Source organism: Otolemur garnettii, unplaced genomic scaffold, assembly GCF_000181295.1.
Source record: "Otolemur garnettii isolate 467f Iridium unplaced genomic scaffold, OtoGar3 scaffold00019, whole genome shotgun sequence".
In the NCBI taxonomy this organism is placed as follows: Eukaryota; Metazoa; Chordata; class Mammalia; order Primates; family Galagidae; genus Otolemur; species Otolemur garnettii.
The window spans coordinates 18611193-18632731 of NW_003852414.1; the positions used below are offsets into that span (position 1 = coordinate 18611193).

The window sequence follows — 21539 nt, forward strand, 5'->3', positions numbered from 1 at the left end:
GGAGCTTCCCTGATCTACCCGAGAGGCTGGCTGGGTTAATACCAGAAGAGCTGGGACCAGAACAACCTCACTCTGACGGCCTCATCTCTATTTGTAGTCCTCTTATAACTTTCTACTGAGGCCTAAATTTACCTTGGGCTTCCTTTGGTGCTTTAAGGGCATAAATTCATAATCAGCAAAAGAAACAGGCAAAAATTAGGCTTTGGTGAATCACACCTGCATTTTCTAAAAATATACAAAACGAGGTGATGGAGGGTCACATGGTGGGGGCTTCTGATTCCACCCTGGGTGATGGTCACAGCTGGAACTCAATTTTCCTGTCCTTGGCTGGTGGGCTGCTGTGAACTTCACACTGAGTCCCAGCATCTGGCAACATGGTCTGCCATGCAATACTGAAGCAGAGTGGAGTACAGACAAAGTAATAGCATGGTAAATATTTGCATCGTTCATTTTTCAAATGTTCTGCCAAACTTTCATTTTCAAACTTGCACAGGAAATGGGAATCTATGTGGATTTCTTAATAGTATTTAGTTAAACCATAGGAAGGGCTGGGGTTGGACTCTTCAGGCTACAAATATGGGCATTTCATCTGGTTTAAAATAACACCAGAATCGTGATTCTGGGAGTTCTCTTTGTATCCGTAAGTTCATTTTCCATCTTTAAAAATAAAAACACCCCCGATACTGGCCAGCTTTTTCCAGAGGAAACCCTCATGTGAGTCCTGGCTTTACTTCCCACTGGGAATCAAAGTGAGGCCCCAGGTTCGCCTCCAAGGCCCCCCCAGTAGCCAGCCCTGCTGACTGTGGGTCCCTGGATGCTACCTACCTCCATTCACAGGCTGCTCAGCCTGCGTGGGTTTTGCTCTTCCCTATATCCAAAGCCTGGAGGCTCCCCCACCCCAGGCCAACCAGGCTGTCTCCCTGCAGGTCAGTGGACATCAGCCCCACGCGACTGCACAGCCTTGCACTGCACTTTAGACATCGGAGCTCCAGCCTGGAGTCCCAGGGCAAGCTCCTGGGCTCAGAGAACGACACCGGGAGCCCCGACTTCTACACCCCGAGGACTCGTAGCAGCAACGGCTCGGACCCCATGGATGACTGCTCGTCATGCACCAGCCACTCGAGCTCGGAGCACTACTACCCGGCGCAGATGAATGCCAACTACTCAACACTGGCCGAGGACTCGCCATCCAAGGCGCGCCAGCGGCAGCGGGCACGGGCGCGGGCTGCTGGCGCGCTGGGCGCAGGCAGCTCGGGCAGCATGCCCAACCTGGCAGCACGTGGAGGTGTTGGGGCCGCGGGGGGCGCAGGCGGCGGCGTGTATCTGCACAGCCAGAGCCAGCCCAGTTCACAATACCGCATCAAGGAGTACCCCCTGTACATCGAGGGCAGCGCCACGCCCGTGGTGGTGCGCAGCCTGGAGAGCGACCAGGAGGGCCACTACAGCGTCAAAGCGCAGTTCAAGACGTCCAACTCCTACACGGCTGGGGGTCTGTTCAAGGAGAGCTGGCGAGGCGGTGGTGACGAGGGCGACGCGGGCCGCCTGACGCCGTCGCGCTCGCAGATCCTGAGGACTCCTTCGCTGGGCCGTGAGGGCGCCCACGACAAGGGCGCGGGCCGCGCCGCTGTCTCGGATGAGCTGCGCCAGTGGTACCAGCGCTCCACTGCCTCGCACAAGGAGCACAGCCGCCTGTCGCACACCAGCTCCACCTCCTCCGACAGCGGCTCGCAGTACAGCACCTCCTCCCAGAGCACCTTCGTGGCGCACAGCAGGGTCACCAGGATGCCCCAGATGTGCAAGGCCACGTCAGGTGAGAGAGGGTGGCCGGGTGCAAACTGCTGGCTTGTTTTAGGAGCTTGGGGGGCCGGAAGAGGGGTGTGGCAGCACTGGGAGCTTAGTCCTCGGATGCCGAGGGTGCAGGTGGTCAGGGACCTGGCTGTCAGAAGTGGGAGATTGGTGAGCCCCTGCCACTCACCCTGAGCCTGCTGTCACCTGACCCTCCAGAGAGGGTTGGGCCAACTCTCTTCCCCTGTCCCCTCCCTTAGCCACTTTGTGTCTCACTTTATTTAGCCAAAGGTGAGCCCTTACCCTAGTGACAAGCAGGTTCTGGGAAGTTAGAGGCTCTCAGACCCCAGTCATAGCCTCGCAAGGGAAAGCCAGCTTGGGTCTTGACACCCTGAGATTTGGCCACTGCCTCCCCAGGTGGGCACAGGCTGCCTGAGATGCTGGAGTTCTGCATTTGACACTCCTGTCTTGCTAGATAACCTTGGACTGCTCCTGGCTTTCCGGTTTCGGTAACAGCCACAATGTGATGTTTATAAAGAGCATTCGGTGCCCTTGATATTATGTCTGAAAATTTCCATCCTCAAGCTAAGGTTTACCTTATATTCTTGTACTAGGAGCGATGAGCAGTAAGTGAGTCTAGTAAAAAGTGAAAGCACCCATCCTTTCCCTTAACAAGTTTTCTCACCCCTCTCCCTCAATAAGGAGGAAATAATACACCACTCAGAGAGGGAAATGAAGTAAGGGAGTCTCTGCGTTCTTCTCACTGGAGGAAAAGAAAATGAGGGAGTGTCTTGAGATACACCAGAAATAGTAAACACCACAAGGAAACAATGAGTCAGTAAATAAGAGGGCGATTTTATATGAGGGGGACCTGAAGGCAATGCAGGGGACGGTCACCTTCGGGGAGTGAAGGAGAGATTCTTGGGGCCTGAAGAGAGCAGGGCATTCTGCCCCTCCATCCATGGACTTCAGGGTCCTGGAGCCTTCTTCCTGTCCCTCCATCTGTAAAATGAAATTTTCCATTGACTTCTCAGGAAGATTTCGAGAGTAAGTAAATTATGTAAACTATGTTAAAAGCATGATTGTCTGTGACCTTGTTAGAACATAAGGAGTCTTGCCCCTTTGTCAGTGACTTTTACAAACCACTGGTTTTTCTATCAAAATTGTAGTGCTTATGTAACAGATCTGCTCTACATAAAGAGATTAGGTAGACCTTTTGGAATATATTTTACACTAAAAATTTTAAGAAGCTGTATTTGAGGTTTACTGATATGATTTCAATTCCCAAGAAAGCAAAGGATGCATTTAAGTAGGATCAACTTCCTACTATATTTTTCCAGTGAGACTTCTGGGCTTATCCACAGCAATAGATTCTTAGTATTCAGATTTCAAGGAGCTTCTAAAAAGCTCTGCCCTCTTCCAAGTGGAAAATGCTGAGCCTGACACAGTGAGGCGAGACCTCTGAGGATCTTTCTGGAGGCTACCTGCTCACCCAGGGCCACACCTGAAAGTGTGCTGAGCCCCTGCTCAGATCTCCCTCAAGGGACAACAGGGCTTCAGGTTCTGCATTACTATGGAAGCTGCCACCATCCACGGCTACTTCCTGGTGGCAAAGCAGGGAGCCAGGATGCCAGGTCAGCTTGATTCAGAATTGGGGCACCTGGTTTAAGAAGAAAATGTAATAGATGGGATGCATAGATGCTGAGACCCTGCCATGGGACCATATGCAGCATAACTGGAAATGGTGACTCCTGGCCACAGGGTTGGTACAAGCCAGCAAGCTCCTTCACCTGTGTCTGATCCCTGTCTTCTCTCTGACCCCCCTGCACACAGCTGCCTTACCTCAAAGCCAGAGAAGCTCAACGCCATCAAGTGAAGTTGGAGCCACGCCTCCAAGCAGTCCCCACCACATCCTAACCTGGCAGACTGGGTGAGTTCTTTCAGGCCTTGACCTGCTTTCTCCAGGTTCCAGACTGTATCCACTAGAAAGTGTCATAAACATTAAGATCCTGGTGACATAAGAATATAACAGTAAGCAAACAGTGAGGGTTTATTACTGGGAAAATTCCTCATGAAATGCTGTCACCTTCCTTCACCTCCCTTCACAGAGTTGAATTCTCTGTGCTCTGTTAGAGTAGGCAGTGGTCCCTGGGACCATGAGTAGGTCGAAGCAAAAAGTGGACTATTGCTTCTTCAGTCCCAATATACCCAGGCCGACTCAAAATGCTGGACAAGAGCATCAGGGGTGGGAGAAAGAGAGCTAATTAAGCACCTCTGTGTGCCCAGTCTGGGCCAGACGTTCTGAGCATGCCTGCTGGCTGGGTATCAGGCTCTGTCCTGGCCAAGCACCTGTTCTGTATTAACAAAGGCAGTCAGGTACCTTGAAATCTAAGTAGAAGCCACAAACAGCAAAATTAATGAAACCAAACCAGCTTTAAATGTAGGCACATGGCATCATAATTTCAGGACCAGTTAAGCCACTCTCCCTACTGGAGGGTCTGGCAGACACAGGCACCCTGTTTGAGTCTACTATCCCTGTCTCTCCTGTTGCTCCTGTGACAGCACCTCTAAGTGAATGTTACAGTTTGTTCACACCTTTTGGTTAGAGGAGTGAAGGGTCCCCATGCCCAGCTTTCTCCACAGTTTCAGAACTGCCTTTCAGGCTCCCATGCTTGGCATTTTTGTTCCTTCAAGTTTATCTGTAGTGATTTCACACCAAGTTTTTTGGAGCCTTAGTTTTTGGCAAGAGAGAAAAGACCCATTTTCTGTACACATACCTCCAGTGGCTAGCCCATCACCTCTAAATAAGAAACATCCCATCTCAAGACACCCCTTTAACGTTGATCGAGTGCTTGCTGTGTACTCAGAGGCAGGGCACTTCTAACATAGGAGCTCCTGTAATCCCCACTGCGAGCTTACAAGTTTTAAAGATGAAAGTCAGAAAAAATAAGACAGATAGCTGTGGAGGGAGCCGGAACTTCAGCCCTGCTCTCTGTGACCCTAAGCCCTGGCTTTCCCTACTATACCAATGGTTCCCTAAGTGTGGTCCCCAGACTAGAAGCATGAGTCAGCCAGGGAGGGAGGAGTGCTCTCATCAGGAATGCAGATTCTTGGGCTCACCTATGACCTAGTGAATCCCAAACTCCAGGGGTGGTGCCCAGCAGGCTGTGTTTTAACTAGCCCAGCTGGAGATTCTGATGCACACGTAAGTTTGGCAATCTCTGAACTACATCTGCTATCCTCTCTCTTATTCTTTTGGAATCTAGGGAATCTGTAGTCCCAACTACAGTATTCTTACATCCACTCTTTCTTGGTCTGTCTTTGGGGCAGTAGCTGCCCCTCTGTCCTCATTACAAATCACTAACAACACCGACTCACCATCCATACCCCAGCTCTAGCCTATGTGGACAGGCAGCCTCTGCAAGGTTAGGGTCTAAGAGTAATGCATTAAAAAAAGACACATTTTCTGTACACATACCTCCAGTGGCTAGACCATCACCTCTAAATAAGAAACATGACATCTCAAGACCCCCCTCTAGATTCTCCAGATTGTCTGGGTCTTGTCCATTCTCACCCCATCCAAATACAGTGGAACCTTGCAAGGTGACCACCCAAGGGACTGTAACAAACTGGGCAATATATGGAGGGGGTCAACATAAGGAACTGTACTGATATGTACATGTGGCATATATCTGGTCTATGAAAATTAGGTCAACTATGGAGGTTCTACTGTATAGGGCTGTTAGATCTGACTGGCACCAGGCTCTGAAGTTCACAAGCACCCCTCACAGGCCTACGCCCTTAAACTGGTCTTGAATCTTCCCTGTTGCACCACCTGTACCTAGTAAGGACTCAAGACAAATTTGAAACAAAAAGGTATTTTTGGTTCTTGAAGTCAACAGTTATGCCAGATCAAGCTGAATTATTATTAACAAATGATGATGATGTGATTCTGTAATGTGATAAGAAAATGAGACAACAGGTAAAACATGCCAAACTCTGTCTTCCTAAGAAAGCTAAAGAGTTCTTGTGCCTCAGTTATGGGGATTAGAAGTTCTGCATGACTTGTGTTATGTATTTGTCACTAACCCTTGGGTGTCTAATCAACTGGCCTCAGTGTATGAATAAGCTACTAATCACGTCTGTGTCAGTTCCTCTCTTTAACATGACATCTCTTCTCTTCCTCCTCCTCCTCTCTTTTGTTCAGAGAAGCAACAGAAAACTCACCCATTATGGATGGGTCTGAGTCTCCAACTCACCAAAGTACTGATGAATAGAGGTATCGTAAGGGAATGTTTTGTTCTTTCTGCCCATGCCTTTGACTCCCAGATGTGCTGCCTGTGTGTTGCCTTTCCCTGTGTCATAGTTTCCAGAAGGAAACTCCCAAATGATGGGGAAGCCGTTATTTTTGTGTCTTACTTCTAGGTAGAAGGGGAACTGTATGTTTATATGTACGTTCTTCCATCAGATATTAGAGACTCCCAATATTGTATGTATGTATGTTTAGACTTTTTTGGGCTCTGCGTACAAATACCTGTAGACATTTTTTAATTTAGTAAGTGGTGCCCATGAAAAGGACTGAGTTGATCCAGGATCACCTAAACGTCAACAGAATTTCACCCTGGCAGTCTTGAGTTACATCTGAAAGGCAGAGAACCCACTCTGCTTTTCAAAATGCAGTCCCCTAAGCTAGTGTCATCATCACCACAATGGGAGCTTATTAGACAGACTCCTGAGCACCACCTGGCTTAATGAATCCCACTCTGCATTTATCAGGATCCCTAGGTGAAGGCAAAGCACAGCTCCAGTGTGCAGGGAAAAGTCATACCTGGTCTGGTTCCTAACTGGGACACAGACAATGAAATCAAATAGCATTTCAAGGGATAACGCAACTGCTAAGGACACCATGCCAAAGTGGATAAGAAGTTTTAAGCTTGTTAGATCAAAAAATGGAACCCTGAGTATATTCCAGGAACTGTGCTAACAGTTCCAGGAGTTGACATTCAAGAATTTGAAACCTTATCAGGAGATGCCAACCAAAGGGAAATGAGAAACTGCTGTACTTACGTGTAAATTCTCTGAGAACTTCCCAGGTAGGGACATCACGGTTGAACTCCTGCAGATGCTACACTGAGCCCTGCAGTGGGCTTAGCCAGGGGAACTCAATCGAGAGAGGCCATTCTAAAGGCAAAAGCACAGATGCAGAAACAAGGCAGAGGGCGGGGTTTATAGAGAAAGACCCAGGCTTCAGCCTGAAAAGCAGGTTTAGGACAAGATCTTGAAGAGATGGGACAAAGATGGGACAATTTTTACTGCAGATGGGCATTATAAAGGAAGATGTAGGATCTCAGAGAAGAGATGTAGGATGATGTCATGAAAGCAACATTTTTAAAGTAGAAAGAACACCTTTTCTTCCCCTAGACTGGGGGGCCCAATCATCTGCTGAGGGCAACAGAGGTGGGAATGGTAGTAGGAATTTAACAATTTTAAAGGGCTGCTGTGGAAGTGTAGTCACAACAGCTTAAAATACAGACAGCAGCACCTAGGCGGGCTACCTTAGCATGACCTAAGCAAGTTAGACAGCATGACTCTGGAGGGCCCTGTCACCTTGCCCCTGGTGCAGACAGTATTCAAGGCCAGTATATACCACCAGTTGGTTTTTTAAGTTAAATCGTATTTCTCAAATATTAGTAAACTATGAAGAGAAATCTGCTGAAAAGGGCAGTGACAAAATCAATTTACAAAATTTATATGAAAATAATTCCACTGAAATTCCTCCAAGATCTTGGGGGTGGGGGGGCAGAGAGAACACTACATGAAGCAGTTATAAAGCACGAGCCTCAGTAGATATGGATGACGGAGGTGTGTGAATTCACCACCTGTCATCAGAGGGCCCTGGCTTAGACAGGCTGCACATCTCTGCACATCCCTGAGTGTCAAGTGAGAAGGGGCATTCTGGCAGTGGAGAGCCCCCATCAGCAGTCACCCCTCCCTGGATCAGGTCTAAGATTGAGGCTTTGAGACCATTTCTAGATCTTTACCATATCCCAGCACAGATGACAGTGAATAACTGGCCTGAAGTTACTGAGGTGATTACTTAGTGGCCCTCTGCTTATGGGTTATTTGTGAAGAATAAATGCTTCCTAAATGACCTTTTTTTGTTAACTTTGCTTTCCTAGCACATGGCATTTCTTGGCTATTAGCCTCAAACTGAATTTGTGCTGAATGAGGGCCAAGGCTGTCACTGAGCAGACAGAACAACAGTTTCTTCAACAAATGTGAGAATAAAAAAAGACCGACACATCAAGTAACATTTACGGCTTTCAAAACCACACGTTACCTAGCACTTCTGGAGGCCAAGGCAGGAGGATCACTTGAGCCAGGGGTTTGAGATTGCTGTGAGCTGTAACGATGCCATTCTACCCTGGCCAGGGCAGTAGGGCAAGACCCTGTCTCAAAACACACACAAAAAACCCACATTAGGTATTATACTAATGGTGGGGACCATTTCCTAGTGGTCTGTGTGAAACGCTTCATACTTTCTTCTTTCATTCCTTTAGTAAATAAATTTAATCTAAACACAATAAACACATCACACTAGTCAGAATCTTTCTGGGTTGCTACTACAGCCCTTTCTGGGTTGCTGTAGCGGCAGGAGGAGGGCTGGCCAGTGCTTTTCACACGGTGGCCCGACATCCAGAGATGGTTTCCCTATTTTATACACTGGCTTTCTGGCGGAGGGCTGGCCAGTGCTTTTCACACGGTGGCCCGACATCCAGAGATGGTTTCCCTATTTTATACACTGGCTTTCTCTTTCTTTTTGGAGACCTCAGAGTCTCACTCTGTTGCCCCAGGATAGAGGGCTGTGGCATCGTAACTCACTGCAACCTCAAACTCCTGGGTTCAAGTGATCCTCCTGCTTTAGCCTCCCAGGTCGCTAGAACTACAGGCACCCACCACAACACCCACCTGATTTTTTCTATTTTTAGCCTCTTACTCAGGCTGGTCTCAAACTCTTGAGTTCAAGCAATCTACCGGCCTCAGCCTCCCGGAGTGCTAGGATTACAACAGTGAGCCACCACACACAGCCTACACTGGCTTTTTTTTTTTTTCTTTTTCCTATTTTTGAGACAGAATCTCCCTCTTTCATCCTGGATAGAGTGCCTTGGCATCAAAGCTCACAGCAATCTCAAACCCTTGGGCTCAAGGGATCCTCTTGCCTCAGCCTCCCAAGTAGCTGGGACTACAAGCACGCTCCACAACACCCAGCTAATTTTTCTATTTTGAGTAGCAACAAGGTCTCACTCTTGATCAGGCTGGTCTCAAACTCCTAAGCTCAAGCAGTCTCCCTGCCTCAGCCTCCCACAGTGCTAGGATTACATGTATGAGCCATCACTGCACCTGGCCTACAGCTGGCTTTCTTGTAAGCTAAACTAGATATCTCATACAGAACTTGATAGTGCATCTCCATGGATTCTCCTATGTGGGATTCTGTGACCCTGAAGCTTCCCTGATGAACTGCAGGAGAGTGGTGTGGTCCAGCCAAGAGTGAGACTATCTTCACATAGGGACTGAACCACCACAGACCGCTTCCCTAATCCACTGCCTTATCCACACACCAAAGCTTTGAACCCAATGGCCTTTCCTTAAGGTCTTGTGATCAATACATAGTAGACTAGTGAATTTTTAGTTCCTCTGAAGCAGATTATATGGTCACAAAGGCACTTCCTATTTGTGATACAATTACTACTCAGCTGCTTTTTAACAGTAATAGTCTCAACCAGAAAGTACTTAGGATACAACATACAAAAGATTTTATAATATTAGGCTATTTAACTCTTTGACCTCACAGAGCACTCAGAAATAAAACATACCTAGAAGCATCATTCACACCAAGCTGAACATCTTGTTTGAACACTTTTAGGCATTGTTTGCAATCAAAAGGTTAAGATAGTTATTTTCCAAAGTGTGTCCAAACAAGTGTGTTCAGATGGTCACAGGTGATAATGTTTGGGGAGCTCTAGGTGAAACAAAGTAATGCAGAACTTCTCAGAGCCTTTAATCTACGTCCATATACACCACAGTTCTCCAAAGGGCAGAGTCTGCAAACTAATTTGTCATCAAACCTTCTTTTATTTCCTTAGCAGACCTCACAGGACTACTTTCAGAAACACTGGCTGTAGTTCCTTATAGCCTGTAAAGCCCCTAAGGAAAATTCTGTCCTAAAAAGATCATATTTATGTCAAAACCAAGATTTCCATCCAATTTTTTTCTTTTCTGCCTGGCTCACTGCAACAACAAACTCCTGGGCCCACATGATCCTCTTGCCTCAGCCTCCCAAGTAGCTATGACTGCAGGCACCTGCCATGATGCCCAGCTAATTTTTTCTATTTTTAGTAGAGACAGTGACTTGCTCAGGCTGAACTCGAACTCCTGAGCTCCAGCAATCCTCCCCCTTGGCCTTCCAGAGTGCTAGGACTACAGCCAAGAGACATGGCACCCATAGCAGCATTAGTTACATGTGAGAAAGAACTCAATTTAACTAGTGTGAGCAAGCACCAGTGTGTCCAGACTGGGGACACCGGGGCTGAGGCAGAGATCACTGCCTCTCTTCCTGTCTCTAGTTCTACCTCCTGCTCTTCATTCTTAGGAGGAAATGACATCCTCATGGTTTCAAAGGTGCTTGTCCTGGCCATCCCTGCACCAGGGACTATAACTGGAGAACTGTCATTGGCCCACCTGGGTCCCCTGTTTCCCCGAGGAAGTGTAGGGTGGCACCATGGTGGGGTTAGGGAGGGGCTGTCCCCAGGGAGCAGCAGAGAGGGATTATTTTTCCTCAGTGATGGCTCACTAGTAATGATTATTGACTTTGATGTATCTCTGATCACTTCCTGATACTTACAAAGGAATTCCATCCAGCCAAATTAGTGACGCCTACCTGAAATAGACTTTGTTGGAATAGCCACTTACCTATTTCTATGTACTCCCCTGTATATTTTAAATGAACACTTAAAGCAAAATCAGTGATTTTTTGGAGGAAAAACTCTTAAAAAGTCAATTCAAAATATCACCTCAGTTTCACTCTAGGGAAAACCTCACATTTCTAATGTTCTTCTAGGACAGAATAAAAATCTCTGAGATCTGGTCACCCCCAGGTCTTATGCAGGATGACCCAGACAGCCACTGTGTGGGAAAGTCACCCCAAAAGGGATGCAGCTGGGGGAATTCTGGGCCTCAGCTGGATCTGAGAATCACCTGAGATGCTTGGAGAGCTCCCAGCACTCAAGTGCATCCCATACCAGTTAAACCAGCATCTCTGGAGTGGGGCTCAGACATGAATATTTTTGAGAGCTCCCAGGTGACTCCTGGATCCAGCTGAAGTGTGAGTTTGCATTATTTGAGGTTCAGACAGTCTATGGCTGTCTGTACACCCAGCACTGTTGGGAGTATGGGGCCAGCCTGGGCACCACGGGAATAGACATGCACTTCTAAATGGAGGCCAGTCTGTGCCCTTCCTTCTCCTCTAACTCTCTCTCTTCTTGGGTCCCCACAGGAGCTACAATGACAGCTGTTTCCTGGATTCCTCCCTCTATCCAGAACTAGCTGATGTCCAGTGGTACGGGCAGGAAAAAGCCAAGCCCGGGACCCTCGTGTGAGCCAGCCCGGCCTGATCTGACCGCCTCAACGCCATTCTGAGATCACCTCACTGCCTCTCATTTGCCTTACCCAGACGCACTGTCACCCTGCACCAGCTTCGGCCCTCAGCACTTTTTTTCTCCTGTCTCCACATCCCCTCACCCTTGAAAACCTGACTGAGGAGACATTCTGGAAGGTTCCGGTCCCACTGTGTGTCCCCTGGCTCTCTTGCCCACAGAGAGCCAGACACCAATCCTCAATGGCACCTTGGTGGCTTTCCCTGCCATGACAGCCCCCAGGCCAGAAACCACCAGGGAGGCTGGCCAGCATCAGAGTCCTGCGGACAAGTAGTATCAGTGGAGAACAGGAAGGGGGCCGAGGACAGGGTGAGTCAGGACTGTTCGGCTGTGTCCAGCCTGCCACCTATAGGCCAACCAAGCACTTCGTGGAGAGGACACCTCATGGGATATTCAGCTCCTACCTGAAATATTCCTTAAAGAGACAGCTTGGGTGGGGGGAGGGCCTTGAGGGGAGGGATAAAAAGGAAGCACCACACCGCAGACTGCATCAGAGGATCACAATCAGTTCTACGCTGCCAAAGATTAAACAAAAAAATAAAAAAAACACAAGAGGGGCCAAGAGGAAGACATTCTGCAAGGAAACTTCCTTTAAATTCTAAACTACTACTACACACAAGTGAAAGTCAACTGGCGTCCTCTCTCTCCTTCTCCCTTAATGGTCCACTTCTCTGTCTGTGGAACAGCCTGAAATACTAACCCAGTGTGATGGTGAAGACGAGAGTCTTGGCTGGCACTGCTGATGCAGACTTTCCATCAGTCTGGACACCAAGGAAGAGAGACCCCCAGGGAGTAGCAGAATGTACAATTAGCCCTGGTCTACGCAGGTGGTTCAGCCCAAGCCCAAGACTCAACTGCTGCTTTCCTTTCGGGATTTGTAGTAAACGTAAGGTGATGATTGCCAAAAGTGGTTCTCTCTCATTAAAACAACCAGTAAAAGTGTATCCTATTTTTTTGCACAAGGCGTTTCATTTTCTTTTTTAAGGGAAACCAAGGGAAAAGCACATTGCGATCCATTCAAGTGTTTTAACTGTCGTGGCTCATTTTATGTTTGTTAGCACTTGTGTGACAAAGAGCTCAGATCCGACTTCTATGTGTCACTTATTCCAAGAACCCAGCTATGCCCTTAGGTAGAAAGATTTGACTCTTGTGTCTACTAGCCAACAGGCAGAGCAGGGTTAAAAAAGAAAAATCAGCTCCCGAAGGGCCCTGTACCCACAACATTATCAGTTACTTGATGCACCACGTTTGTGTGCAGAAACCAAAAGAGAAGAAGGAAGGAAGAAAAGTAACATGTGCGGGAGCTGCACGTTTACATGTGTGCTAAGCTACGCTTAACACACACCTGGAAAGCCATCGATCTTCAAAGGCCTCAAAAGTACTTTTATAATAACAAGTGCACAATCTTAGTTGGGTTATTCAAGATGGCACAAAAAGGTCTCCACAGAGGTGGTAAGCTGTGCTTGTTGGCGCAAGTGGGGGGTGTGGGGGTATTTTTTCTCACTTGTGATGACTTCCTATCAGAAAGGCATTTGACAGCCAGGGACAGGAGCCGGGGTGGGGGTAGTTTTGTGGGACAGCAGAACTGAAGTTAGCTTTAGCATAAGAAAGAAAAATCTTTGTTTTTCTTGTGTGTGTAATCCAAGAGTAACAATAGACTGTACCAGACCAGGAGGGTAAGACTGGACACGAGAACAAAGTAATTACTCACGGTGTTCCCTCTGCGGCAGCCTGGAAGGTGCTGGGAGCTGGGAGCTGAGTCAGGGTGTGCACACCTGACGGGGACCAGGTGGGCCGTGGCCGCCTCCACTGGCCTCTGTGAACGACTCATGGCCTGCCTTGTGCGGCTCCCAGCACTGCTGGTGATCCCAGCTTGTGTGTAAGAGGATTACGATTCCCAGAACACAGTTGGGGTATACCTGCAGAATACACAGAAACTGATTATGACATTACTAAATGATTCTGGGGATGGATTGGGGGATATTTTTTGTTCTTATATTGATGGTCAGAGCTACATTTTTTTTCCCTTCCCTGTTTGGAAATATTATACATTGGGCCATTTTTCTTTCTCCCCAAATCAGAAGATATGTGAATAATCCGACTGAACTATGTGCAACAGGAAAAGTCATAAGAGAAATAGAGAAGGTGATGAGGTCACGTGGTCACAAGTTATACAACATGCATAGAAGTTTGAAGCCAGGTCTGAAGTAAATCAGATCAAGCTTTTAGCCCACCTGAGTTACAAGGAATGCGAGGCAAAAGTTCTTTCTTTGTGAAAACTTGGGCTTTGTTGTTAGATTCGGGGGGCAGGGAATGGAATAGGAGCAGGAATACAATTCTAGCAAACATCATGATAGTCTGGTAGTAAAGACAGAGATTAAGTAAAACAGGTTTTACTGTTTAGCTGTGTTCAGTTAATACAAAAAAAATGTACATAAAGTGTTAGTCCTTTGAGACTGACATGATTAATGATCAGTGTGGTGGGAAACAATGTAGTTATTGTATACAAGCACTTGCAAACTCTTTATATATCCCTATTTCTTTAAAACAAAATAAGATGAAATATGAAGCCCCTGGTCTGATATAAAGTCCCTATTGGATTCTTCGGATGCATATGAGAAATCACCTGTTTAAGCCAGAGGACTGGTGAAAACACAAACATCAGACTATGTTGTGAGCCAGGTTGATTTTTTTTAAAATTTTGTTATATGCAGATGAGTGTTGAAACTGTTAAAAACTCCTATTTGTTTTCATTCAGTATTAGTTTAGTTCTAAATATAGCAAACCCCATACAGGTGCTATCAGACGACCAATTACTGCTTAGTTAACTACGTGTAAAGTTTTACATATACATTAATGTCAATAGTTTATTACAAGTTGTGTAAAATGGACTCTAGTTTAACAATGGGGGGAGAAAAGATTAGGTTGCTCCTGAAACTGACTGTAGAGCATGTAAAATGATTTTACTGGATTCTGTTCAACTGTAATCAATGAAAAAGATGTATGTTGTAGACAAAGTTGCAGAATTAAAAAAGAAATCTGCTTTTAATTTATTCTTTTTGTATTAAGAATTTGTATAGTACCTTTACATTTTGCAAAACAGTGTTGTCAACACTTATTAAAGCATTTTCAAAATGAAAAGATCCCAGTTGCCTCTTGGAAATTTTGTTCCTTTGGCTCTAACTGATAAATTCTTAACCATCCTCTGGGAATTTGGAATTCAAGTGCCTCTGTCCTCACTGGTCTTTCTTAAAGTCAGTCTATGAAGCTGGGCGCAGTGGCTCGCAGCTGTAATCCTAGCACTCTGGGAGGCCAAGGCAGAGGGACTGCTTGAGCTCATGAGTTTGAGACCAGCCTGAGCAAGAGCAAGACCCCATCTCTACTAAAAGAAAAACAGAAGCAAGAGGATGACTTGAGACCAAGAGTTGGAGGTCGCTGTGAGCTATGATGATGCCATGGCACTCTACCCAGGGTGACAGGTTGAGATTCTGTCTCGCAAAATAAATAAATAAATGAAAAGTCAATCTACGATGGTATTCTTATACTGGCTTGCCAGATAGAGATCAGTTGGTTTGGTTGAAACAAATTCCATCTTACTCTAGTTTCCTTTTGTTAAATATGCAAGATAATCTAGTCTAAATTAGGTATTCCTCCTGCTACCAAAAAAGACTTGAGATTAGAGATCAGGGTACTATTTCCCCTTTGTATCACTGCTCATTACAAACAGTTGCCCACGGTAATACATACCAGCTAGGTGTACTGTCCCCCTGGAACACCGAAGGGATCTAGGCTTTGAGAGAGCGTCCTTCATCTCTGTCTCTATGTTGTCTCTGATTCTGTGCAAGGTGGAAACGGTCCATCACACAGGACACTTGGGCTCACTAGGACCACTGCTGTCACCCCCTGTGCCCACTCTCTAAATCCTATCACCAAGCCAACTGCCCACTGGGCCTGCAGGCATAAAAGTCCCCATTTGTGGGTAGATTGAGAACTGGCTGAGTAGGGACTTTGCTACAACCCAATCCCTAACCCCCTGACCCAACTGGCCACTCTTCACTGGCACAAAACTAACATACCAGGATGGAAAGTCTTCCCTGGATGGGAAGCCACTAGAGACGGCTGACGCTGGCAGAAGGAAAATGACCCACTGAGGACCCGAGCCACATCTGGAAATGAGCCCTTCATGACAGCATTGTCCACTTTCTAAGCTGGAAAAACTGCCCCTGGGAGAACCTAATGCCTCCTTTCTCTGGGGAAGCAACCAGGGCATGTCTCACAATCATCTACACTTTTTACATGTAAATATATTACAGCTCAGGAAATTAATCAATTATCTCCTAAGATCTATTACAGAAAGGCAACTGGCACAAAGGAAAATGAGAATATTCCCATCTCTTTCCCACTCCTTCCTACCTTCACCTCTCCATCCTCCCACCCTCTCTGAAGTGCCAACAAGGTAATTCCTACCAGTTACTATTTTTGTTATTAGAAAACACAAAGTTAACGTGACAATCCCAGCAGCCACGTTTCCCCAGAATATGAGTTTGAAATGCTTTCATGTAAAACTCTAAAGAGAGGCCATGAAGGAACCATGTGAGGACTGGTAAGGGGGCAGCTGGCCTCAGTCATCTCACTGCATGTGAAACCCACTGGTGGGAAGGCCAGACCCTCAAAGGCCTCCAATCTCGTGGAGAGCAGCAGGCACACGACCACCACACAGGGGAAAGGAGGCTGATTCCCAGGGACAAGAGGTCAGCAAGTGTGTGTACAGGGTATTCCTCACTGACACCTCATTCGAGAACGGCATGGTCAGAGACAGCAGGGAAAGACGGGAGAACCTTCCATAGCTTGTACAAAGCTGTGCACCCAGCAGAGCCAGTATCTACTCAAGCAAGAGCCAAAGTGCCTGCACGGCATTTAGGACAGTATGTGGAGTGGGGAGTAAGCGTGAGGGCCCGTGGGTTTCTAACAGCAGAAACTCACTTTTCTCTTCATGAACTTTGATCCCCACAAGCTAGTAGTTTCCAGTTTCCTTTTATGTTTCCTTTACCCATCCATGTTCTCATAAACCCACTCTCAAGGATGACTCTGCAATGCCAAAGCCAATGGTTAACTCCCTGTTCTCATTTTAGGTGACTTACCAGCAACACTGGACACGGTCCCTCCCCTTGGCTTCACTGGAGCACTTTCTTCTCTTGGATTCTGGGCCAGCTAAGGAAGGGATGTTCCTCTTATCACAGTCCAGGCTGTCCTTTTCAATTTCCTTGATAGTAGTTTCTCTACCCTGACTTCTTAGCATTGGAGCATCCGAGCGCTCAGTCTTTGGACTCCTCCTCACTGACAATTTAGTCTTTGTAGCTGCCTCTCAGTCTCATGGTTTTATACTAAGGTGACCCGATTTTAACACTGGTAACGCGGGACACCATTTGGGGGGGGGGGGCTGACAACAATGCAAACTTTGATAAGCAGTTCTCGATAATCAGTTCTCAACAATTATTTGTTATTATTAAAGTTTAACATTATAAAATTAACAAAAATAATATAAAACTCATATCCTGGCAAAACAGCCACATGGCAGCCAAAAACCATATATTCCCTTCCTATTCTCCTGTGTTCCCTAGTTTGTCTTGCATTCTTTCCAAAAAATGGGACTTTTTAAAAATGCCACAGGACATGGACAAATTGTTAAAAATCAGAACAGTCCTGCCAAAAGCGGGACCTCTGGTCACCTTATTTTATACGCCAGCTGCATGTTGATTCCACCTATATTTATCCCCAATATACATATCCTACGGCCCACATGACATTCCCATGTGGACATCTAAGGTGCTAACATGTCCAGAACTAAACTTCTGACTGTCCCTTCCAACCCTGACCCCTGATGGCTTCCTCTGCTCAGTTTCAGGCAACTCCAGCACCCCAGTGCTCAGGAAAGTCTGGGAATCATATGTGATTGCTTTTTCTCACACCTCACATCTGCAGCAAACAAAATAGATGCAAACTCCCTGCCTTTAGAAGATTTGTATTTCATTAGGAGTGGAGGGAGAAATAAAAAGTTCTATAACATAGTAGATGATAAGAAAACAGGAAGAATGGACGATTTAACCTATGACAGGAGGAGGAACACCTTTTCCTCCAAGTTTGATTGAAAAAAAAAAAAAAAGATGCTGGTGAGTTTGGAGGCAAACGCAGATCTTAAGATTGTCTCTACATTTGAGCTGGGGTGAGCAAGGAAGGTGAGGCTGCCCTCACAGTGAGATGGGAGAGGTAGCAGGGCAGAGCCCTGATAGAGCAGAGGCATAAAGCATCAGGAGTGAGACCATAGAGAGGGTCCAGATGACACCAGACACTCACACATTGTGAATTTTCCCTGGGGATTCCTTGGAAGAGGACCTAGGTCTCACGCCCCTTTTCCAGGAGCTGAAAGTCTGGTTGCCTGTTATATGAGAGACCAAGAGCACATCACTTGGTTGAACAGAGATGACTTAATATAAACAACTATCAACAAGACAAAGAGGTGGAGTGGCACAAAGGGGACACTCAGGTATCACAGAGATGACGACGAGAGGCAGATGCCGTGCATAAGACTGGGAACCAACAGCAGGAGCCTGGGATTAACATTTAGGAAATTGAAGGAGGTACCCCAGCAGCTTGGAGTCAAACTTCTCAGAAGAAGATACTATCCAACCAGTACCCGTGCCTCAGCAACTTGGCAGGACCCCCACAGACCTGGAATTCAAACATCAGAAGAGAGTTGCCACATCTCTGAGTGGCAAGACAAGGCTGGTTCTGCAAGTGTGGAAAAGCTGCACACTGGAACCAACTACTGCTTCAGGAATTAGCCGTCACCACTCAGCTGGAGAACTGCTGCTGTGCTATTCACTGTTGTTAAGAAGAGCAGATCCCTTCTTCCCTCGTCCAGGTTCCAGTCTTGCGTCTGTCTGCTATTGGTGACCACTAACAAAGCCAGCCAGCACAGGAGAGACGTGGCTTGCGACCTCATGACACAGCATATGGCAGGTGTGAGACAACAGCTTCACCCCAGCACCCTGACTGACCAGAAACCTGACCCGTCCCCTCTCCGAGTTGTGCCCGGCCAGTACTCTACAAGTTTCTGGTCAAAGGATGAACTAAACCCTAAAATCTCATTGAAGGCCTCTTAAATCTACCGCTATGATATCCTGAACAAACTTTCAATTTTCAAATATGTAGAGAATAAGTTAAATAGAACATATAAAGAATTTTTAAAAACTATAAAAAACAAAAACCACATGCACTTTGTTTGGCCCAGGTTAGTGTACCACGAATTGCTGTCTTAGAAGGAACTACAGCAATGACAAGTCAAAGCTTATCAAGCTGCTTTTTCCAAAATGATGAGGTCACACAATTTTCTCAAGTATTTTTCACATCTGTAACAGATATTATTCAGAAGGAAATAAGTTTATTCCTCCTAAAATCATTTCTTACTATAATGGAGATTTGGAAAGAACACAAGAATGGAAAAAAGCTCAATGCTTCTGTCTAATACACTGGGTGACTGAGAATCTCGAGGACAACCCAGAACTTTTTCTGGCATCTGCTCCGATACCTGGGTGTCTTTGAGCTGCCTTTATCACGGGCTTCATTTGTGGCTTTTCTATAATGGAAACTGTGAACGCTCTGTATCTGTATCACAGGAAGATGTGGCAAAGTCAGGTTCTATTCTAGCCAAGACAGACACGACCTCAGAGTACCATGACACACTTGCCATGAGTCTTGATTTTGAAGGCCAAGGAATTCAAGTAATGCATATAAACGTATTCCTTAGGGACTGAGTTAAACAGAATATAGTGGAAACTCAATTGTGGGAGCTTACCCAATACCGCTCTCATACAAAATGAGGCCCAGGAGGAGGCAGGTGCAATGCTTAATTTTATGTGTCAACTTGACTGGGACACGGGTATGCAGATATTTATTTAAACATCATTCTGGGTATGTCTATGAGGGTGTTTTTGGATGAGATTAACATTTGATCAGTAAAGTGAGTAAAGCAGATTGCCCTCCCAGCGTGGGCAACATTGAGTCAATCATTCGATCCATTTCAGGCCTACCTACAACACAAAGGTGGGTAGAGAAGAATCTGCTGCCTACCTTCCTGCTGGAGTTGGACATCAGCCTTCTCCTGCCTTCAGATTAGAGTGATCAGCTCTCCTAGTTCTCAGGCCTCTGGACTTAAGACTAGAACTTATGCCTCTGGTCTTCTTGGTACTCAGGCCTTCAGATTTGGGTTCAAGATACCTTCCTGGGTCTCTGGCTTACAGCCAGCATATCATGGAACTTCTCAGCCTCTACCGTTACATGAACAAATTCCTTACAGTAAGTCCCTCTCTCATGTACTATTTTCTAGAAAACTCTTAATACAAAGGTTCAAATCTTCTATGATGATTCTATGATGCCACCAAAAAAACCTAGCTTTACCTTGGTTTTTTAGAAGATCTGCCATCTTGGCAGTGTCAGCACTGTCAAGACTGCAGGATGGCTGCCAAGTGTCCAAGCATCATGACCATAGGGAAAGGCACACTATGTACATCAGCTAGGTCTATCTCTTTTCCTTAAAAATCAATAATTTTCCTGGCAGTCTCACCCAATAGCCCTCCATCTGTATCTCATTGGCAGAACTGTGCCATGTGACCAGTCTTGTCTATTACACATCCTCCTGGGAGAGCAAGTAATCTGAACTGTGCACACTGCAGCACTAAACCAATTAAGGGTCTATTAATAAAGAAGAGAGAATGAAAATTGGGTAAGCAACTAGCAACGCCTACGCCACACACACGGCATATAAACTTGCAAAACAAAAACAGCCAAGTCTTAGATAATAATCCAATTCAATTAAAGTTTAACCTATGTTAACCAGTTTGATGAAAATATTTCAAATTGTATATGAAAACACCACACTGTACCCCATGATTGCATTAATGTACACAGCTATCATTTAATAAAAAAAGAAAAGAGAGAGAGGAAAAAAAAATAAAGTTTAACAAAATGTATAAAAATTCATGATTACCTCTCCTTTCAAATCCCATACACTCAGGCATGCCACTATGATGACATCATTAAATAAGAGGAAAAGTTGTTATTCAATCTTGACATGTTATTTGATTTTTAAATCTATCTGGCAAAGACAGCTGACAAAGGTTATGTCAATATCTGAGCTAGTCTTAAGATTATTTCCCCACTGCATAAAAAGTAACCCAGCACAAAAGCCACAGAATGGGAGAAGCATCTATATCTAATAATGTGGGAGAAATATCTATAATACACTCATCTAGCCTGAATATATAAAGAACTATAGATCAGTAAGAAAAAGGCAAGCAATTCAATGGGAAAAGATGAATAAATGGCCAGGCACAGTAGCTTATGCCCGTAGTCCTAGCACTGTAGGAGGCCAAGGCAGAATCACATGAGATCAGGAGTTTGAGATCAGCCTGAGCAACAAAGCAGGAGTTTCACACGTTGGTCTAGAGACTACAGAAATTTACATATTTATATTCACCAAGAAATGTATACAAGACATCCACACAAAAACTGAAAAATCTTCCATCAACCACAGAATGGATGAATTGTGGGATACAGCAAAGAATAAACGGCCCACAACTAGCCGTTCAAGCAGAGATGAAAAATCAGAAACTCCAGCTGAGCTGAAGAAGTCAAACATGAAAGAAATCAAGCACATGTTGTCTTGACTCCATTTAAAACAGGTAGATTCAAGAAACAGGCAGAACTACCTGTGTGTGGAGTGAGACAAACGGGAGCAGGGTTTCTTCTTGGAGAGATGACAATGTCCTGAACCTGAGATCGCGGTGACGGTCGTCTCTGTGAACGTGCTAAACACCACTGTACACTTTACATGGTGTGTGAATGATGTATCAATAAAGATGTTTTTAAAAATTGTAAAAAATCAGGCTGCTTAAATCAGGAACACAGTTGAGACTAGAAGATGGCATGAAGAGATTTCTAGGCTGCCAACAATATTATCTTTTCTGATTTGGGTGTTAGTTA

At 45.7% G+C, this 21539-nt stretch overlaps 1 protein-coding gene and 1 long non-coding RNA gene across 5 annotated transcripts in view; one reads left to right on the plus strand and one right to left on the minus strand.

Moving 5' to 3' along the window:
- FRMD4A (FERM domain containing 4A) overlaps nucleotides 1-12457 on the plus strand; it is a 300319-nt gene extending 287862 nt beyond the window's left edge. For 2 of the 3 annotated variants that reach the window (XM_023511417.1, XM_012803361.2), the window contains exons 21-23: nucleotides 927-1810; nucleotides 3619-3715; nucleotides 11339-12457. In XM_023511417.1, the coding sequence (XP_023367185.1) occupies nucleotides 927-1810; nucleotides 3619-3715; nucleotides 11339-11441 (1084 nt within the window). In that variant the 3' untranslated portion in view covers nucleotides 11442-12457. Of the gene's footprint in view, nucleotides 1-926; nucleotides 1811-3618; nucleotides 3716-5992; nucleotides 8620-11338 lie in introns of those variants that run through there. The other variant, XM_023511418.1, reaches the window with a different exon arrangement.
- On the minus strand, nucleotides 2252-16931 carry LOC111724122. Of its 2 annotated transcripts, XR_002772473.1 has the most exons (5): nucleotides 16640-16931; nucleotides 15246-15334; nucleotides 13210-13417; nucleotides 3628-3794; nucleotides 2252-2787 (listed from the first exon to the last, which is right to left on the minus strand). It is a non-coding gene; the product is annotated as an uncharacterized LOC111724122 (long non-coding RNA). The 2 variants fall into 2 exon arrangements; XR_002772472.1 differs by having other exon boundaries at nucleotides 15246-16931.
- Between the last annotated feature and the right edge of the window lie 4608 nt (nucleotides 16932-21539).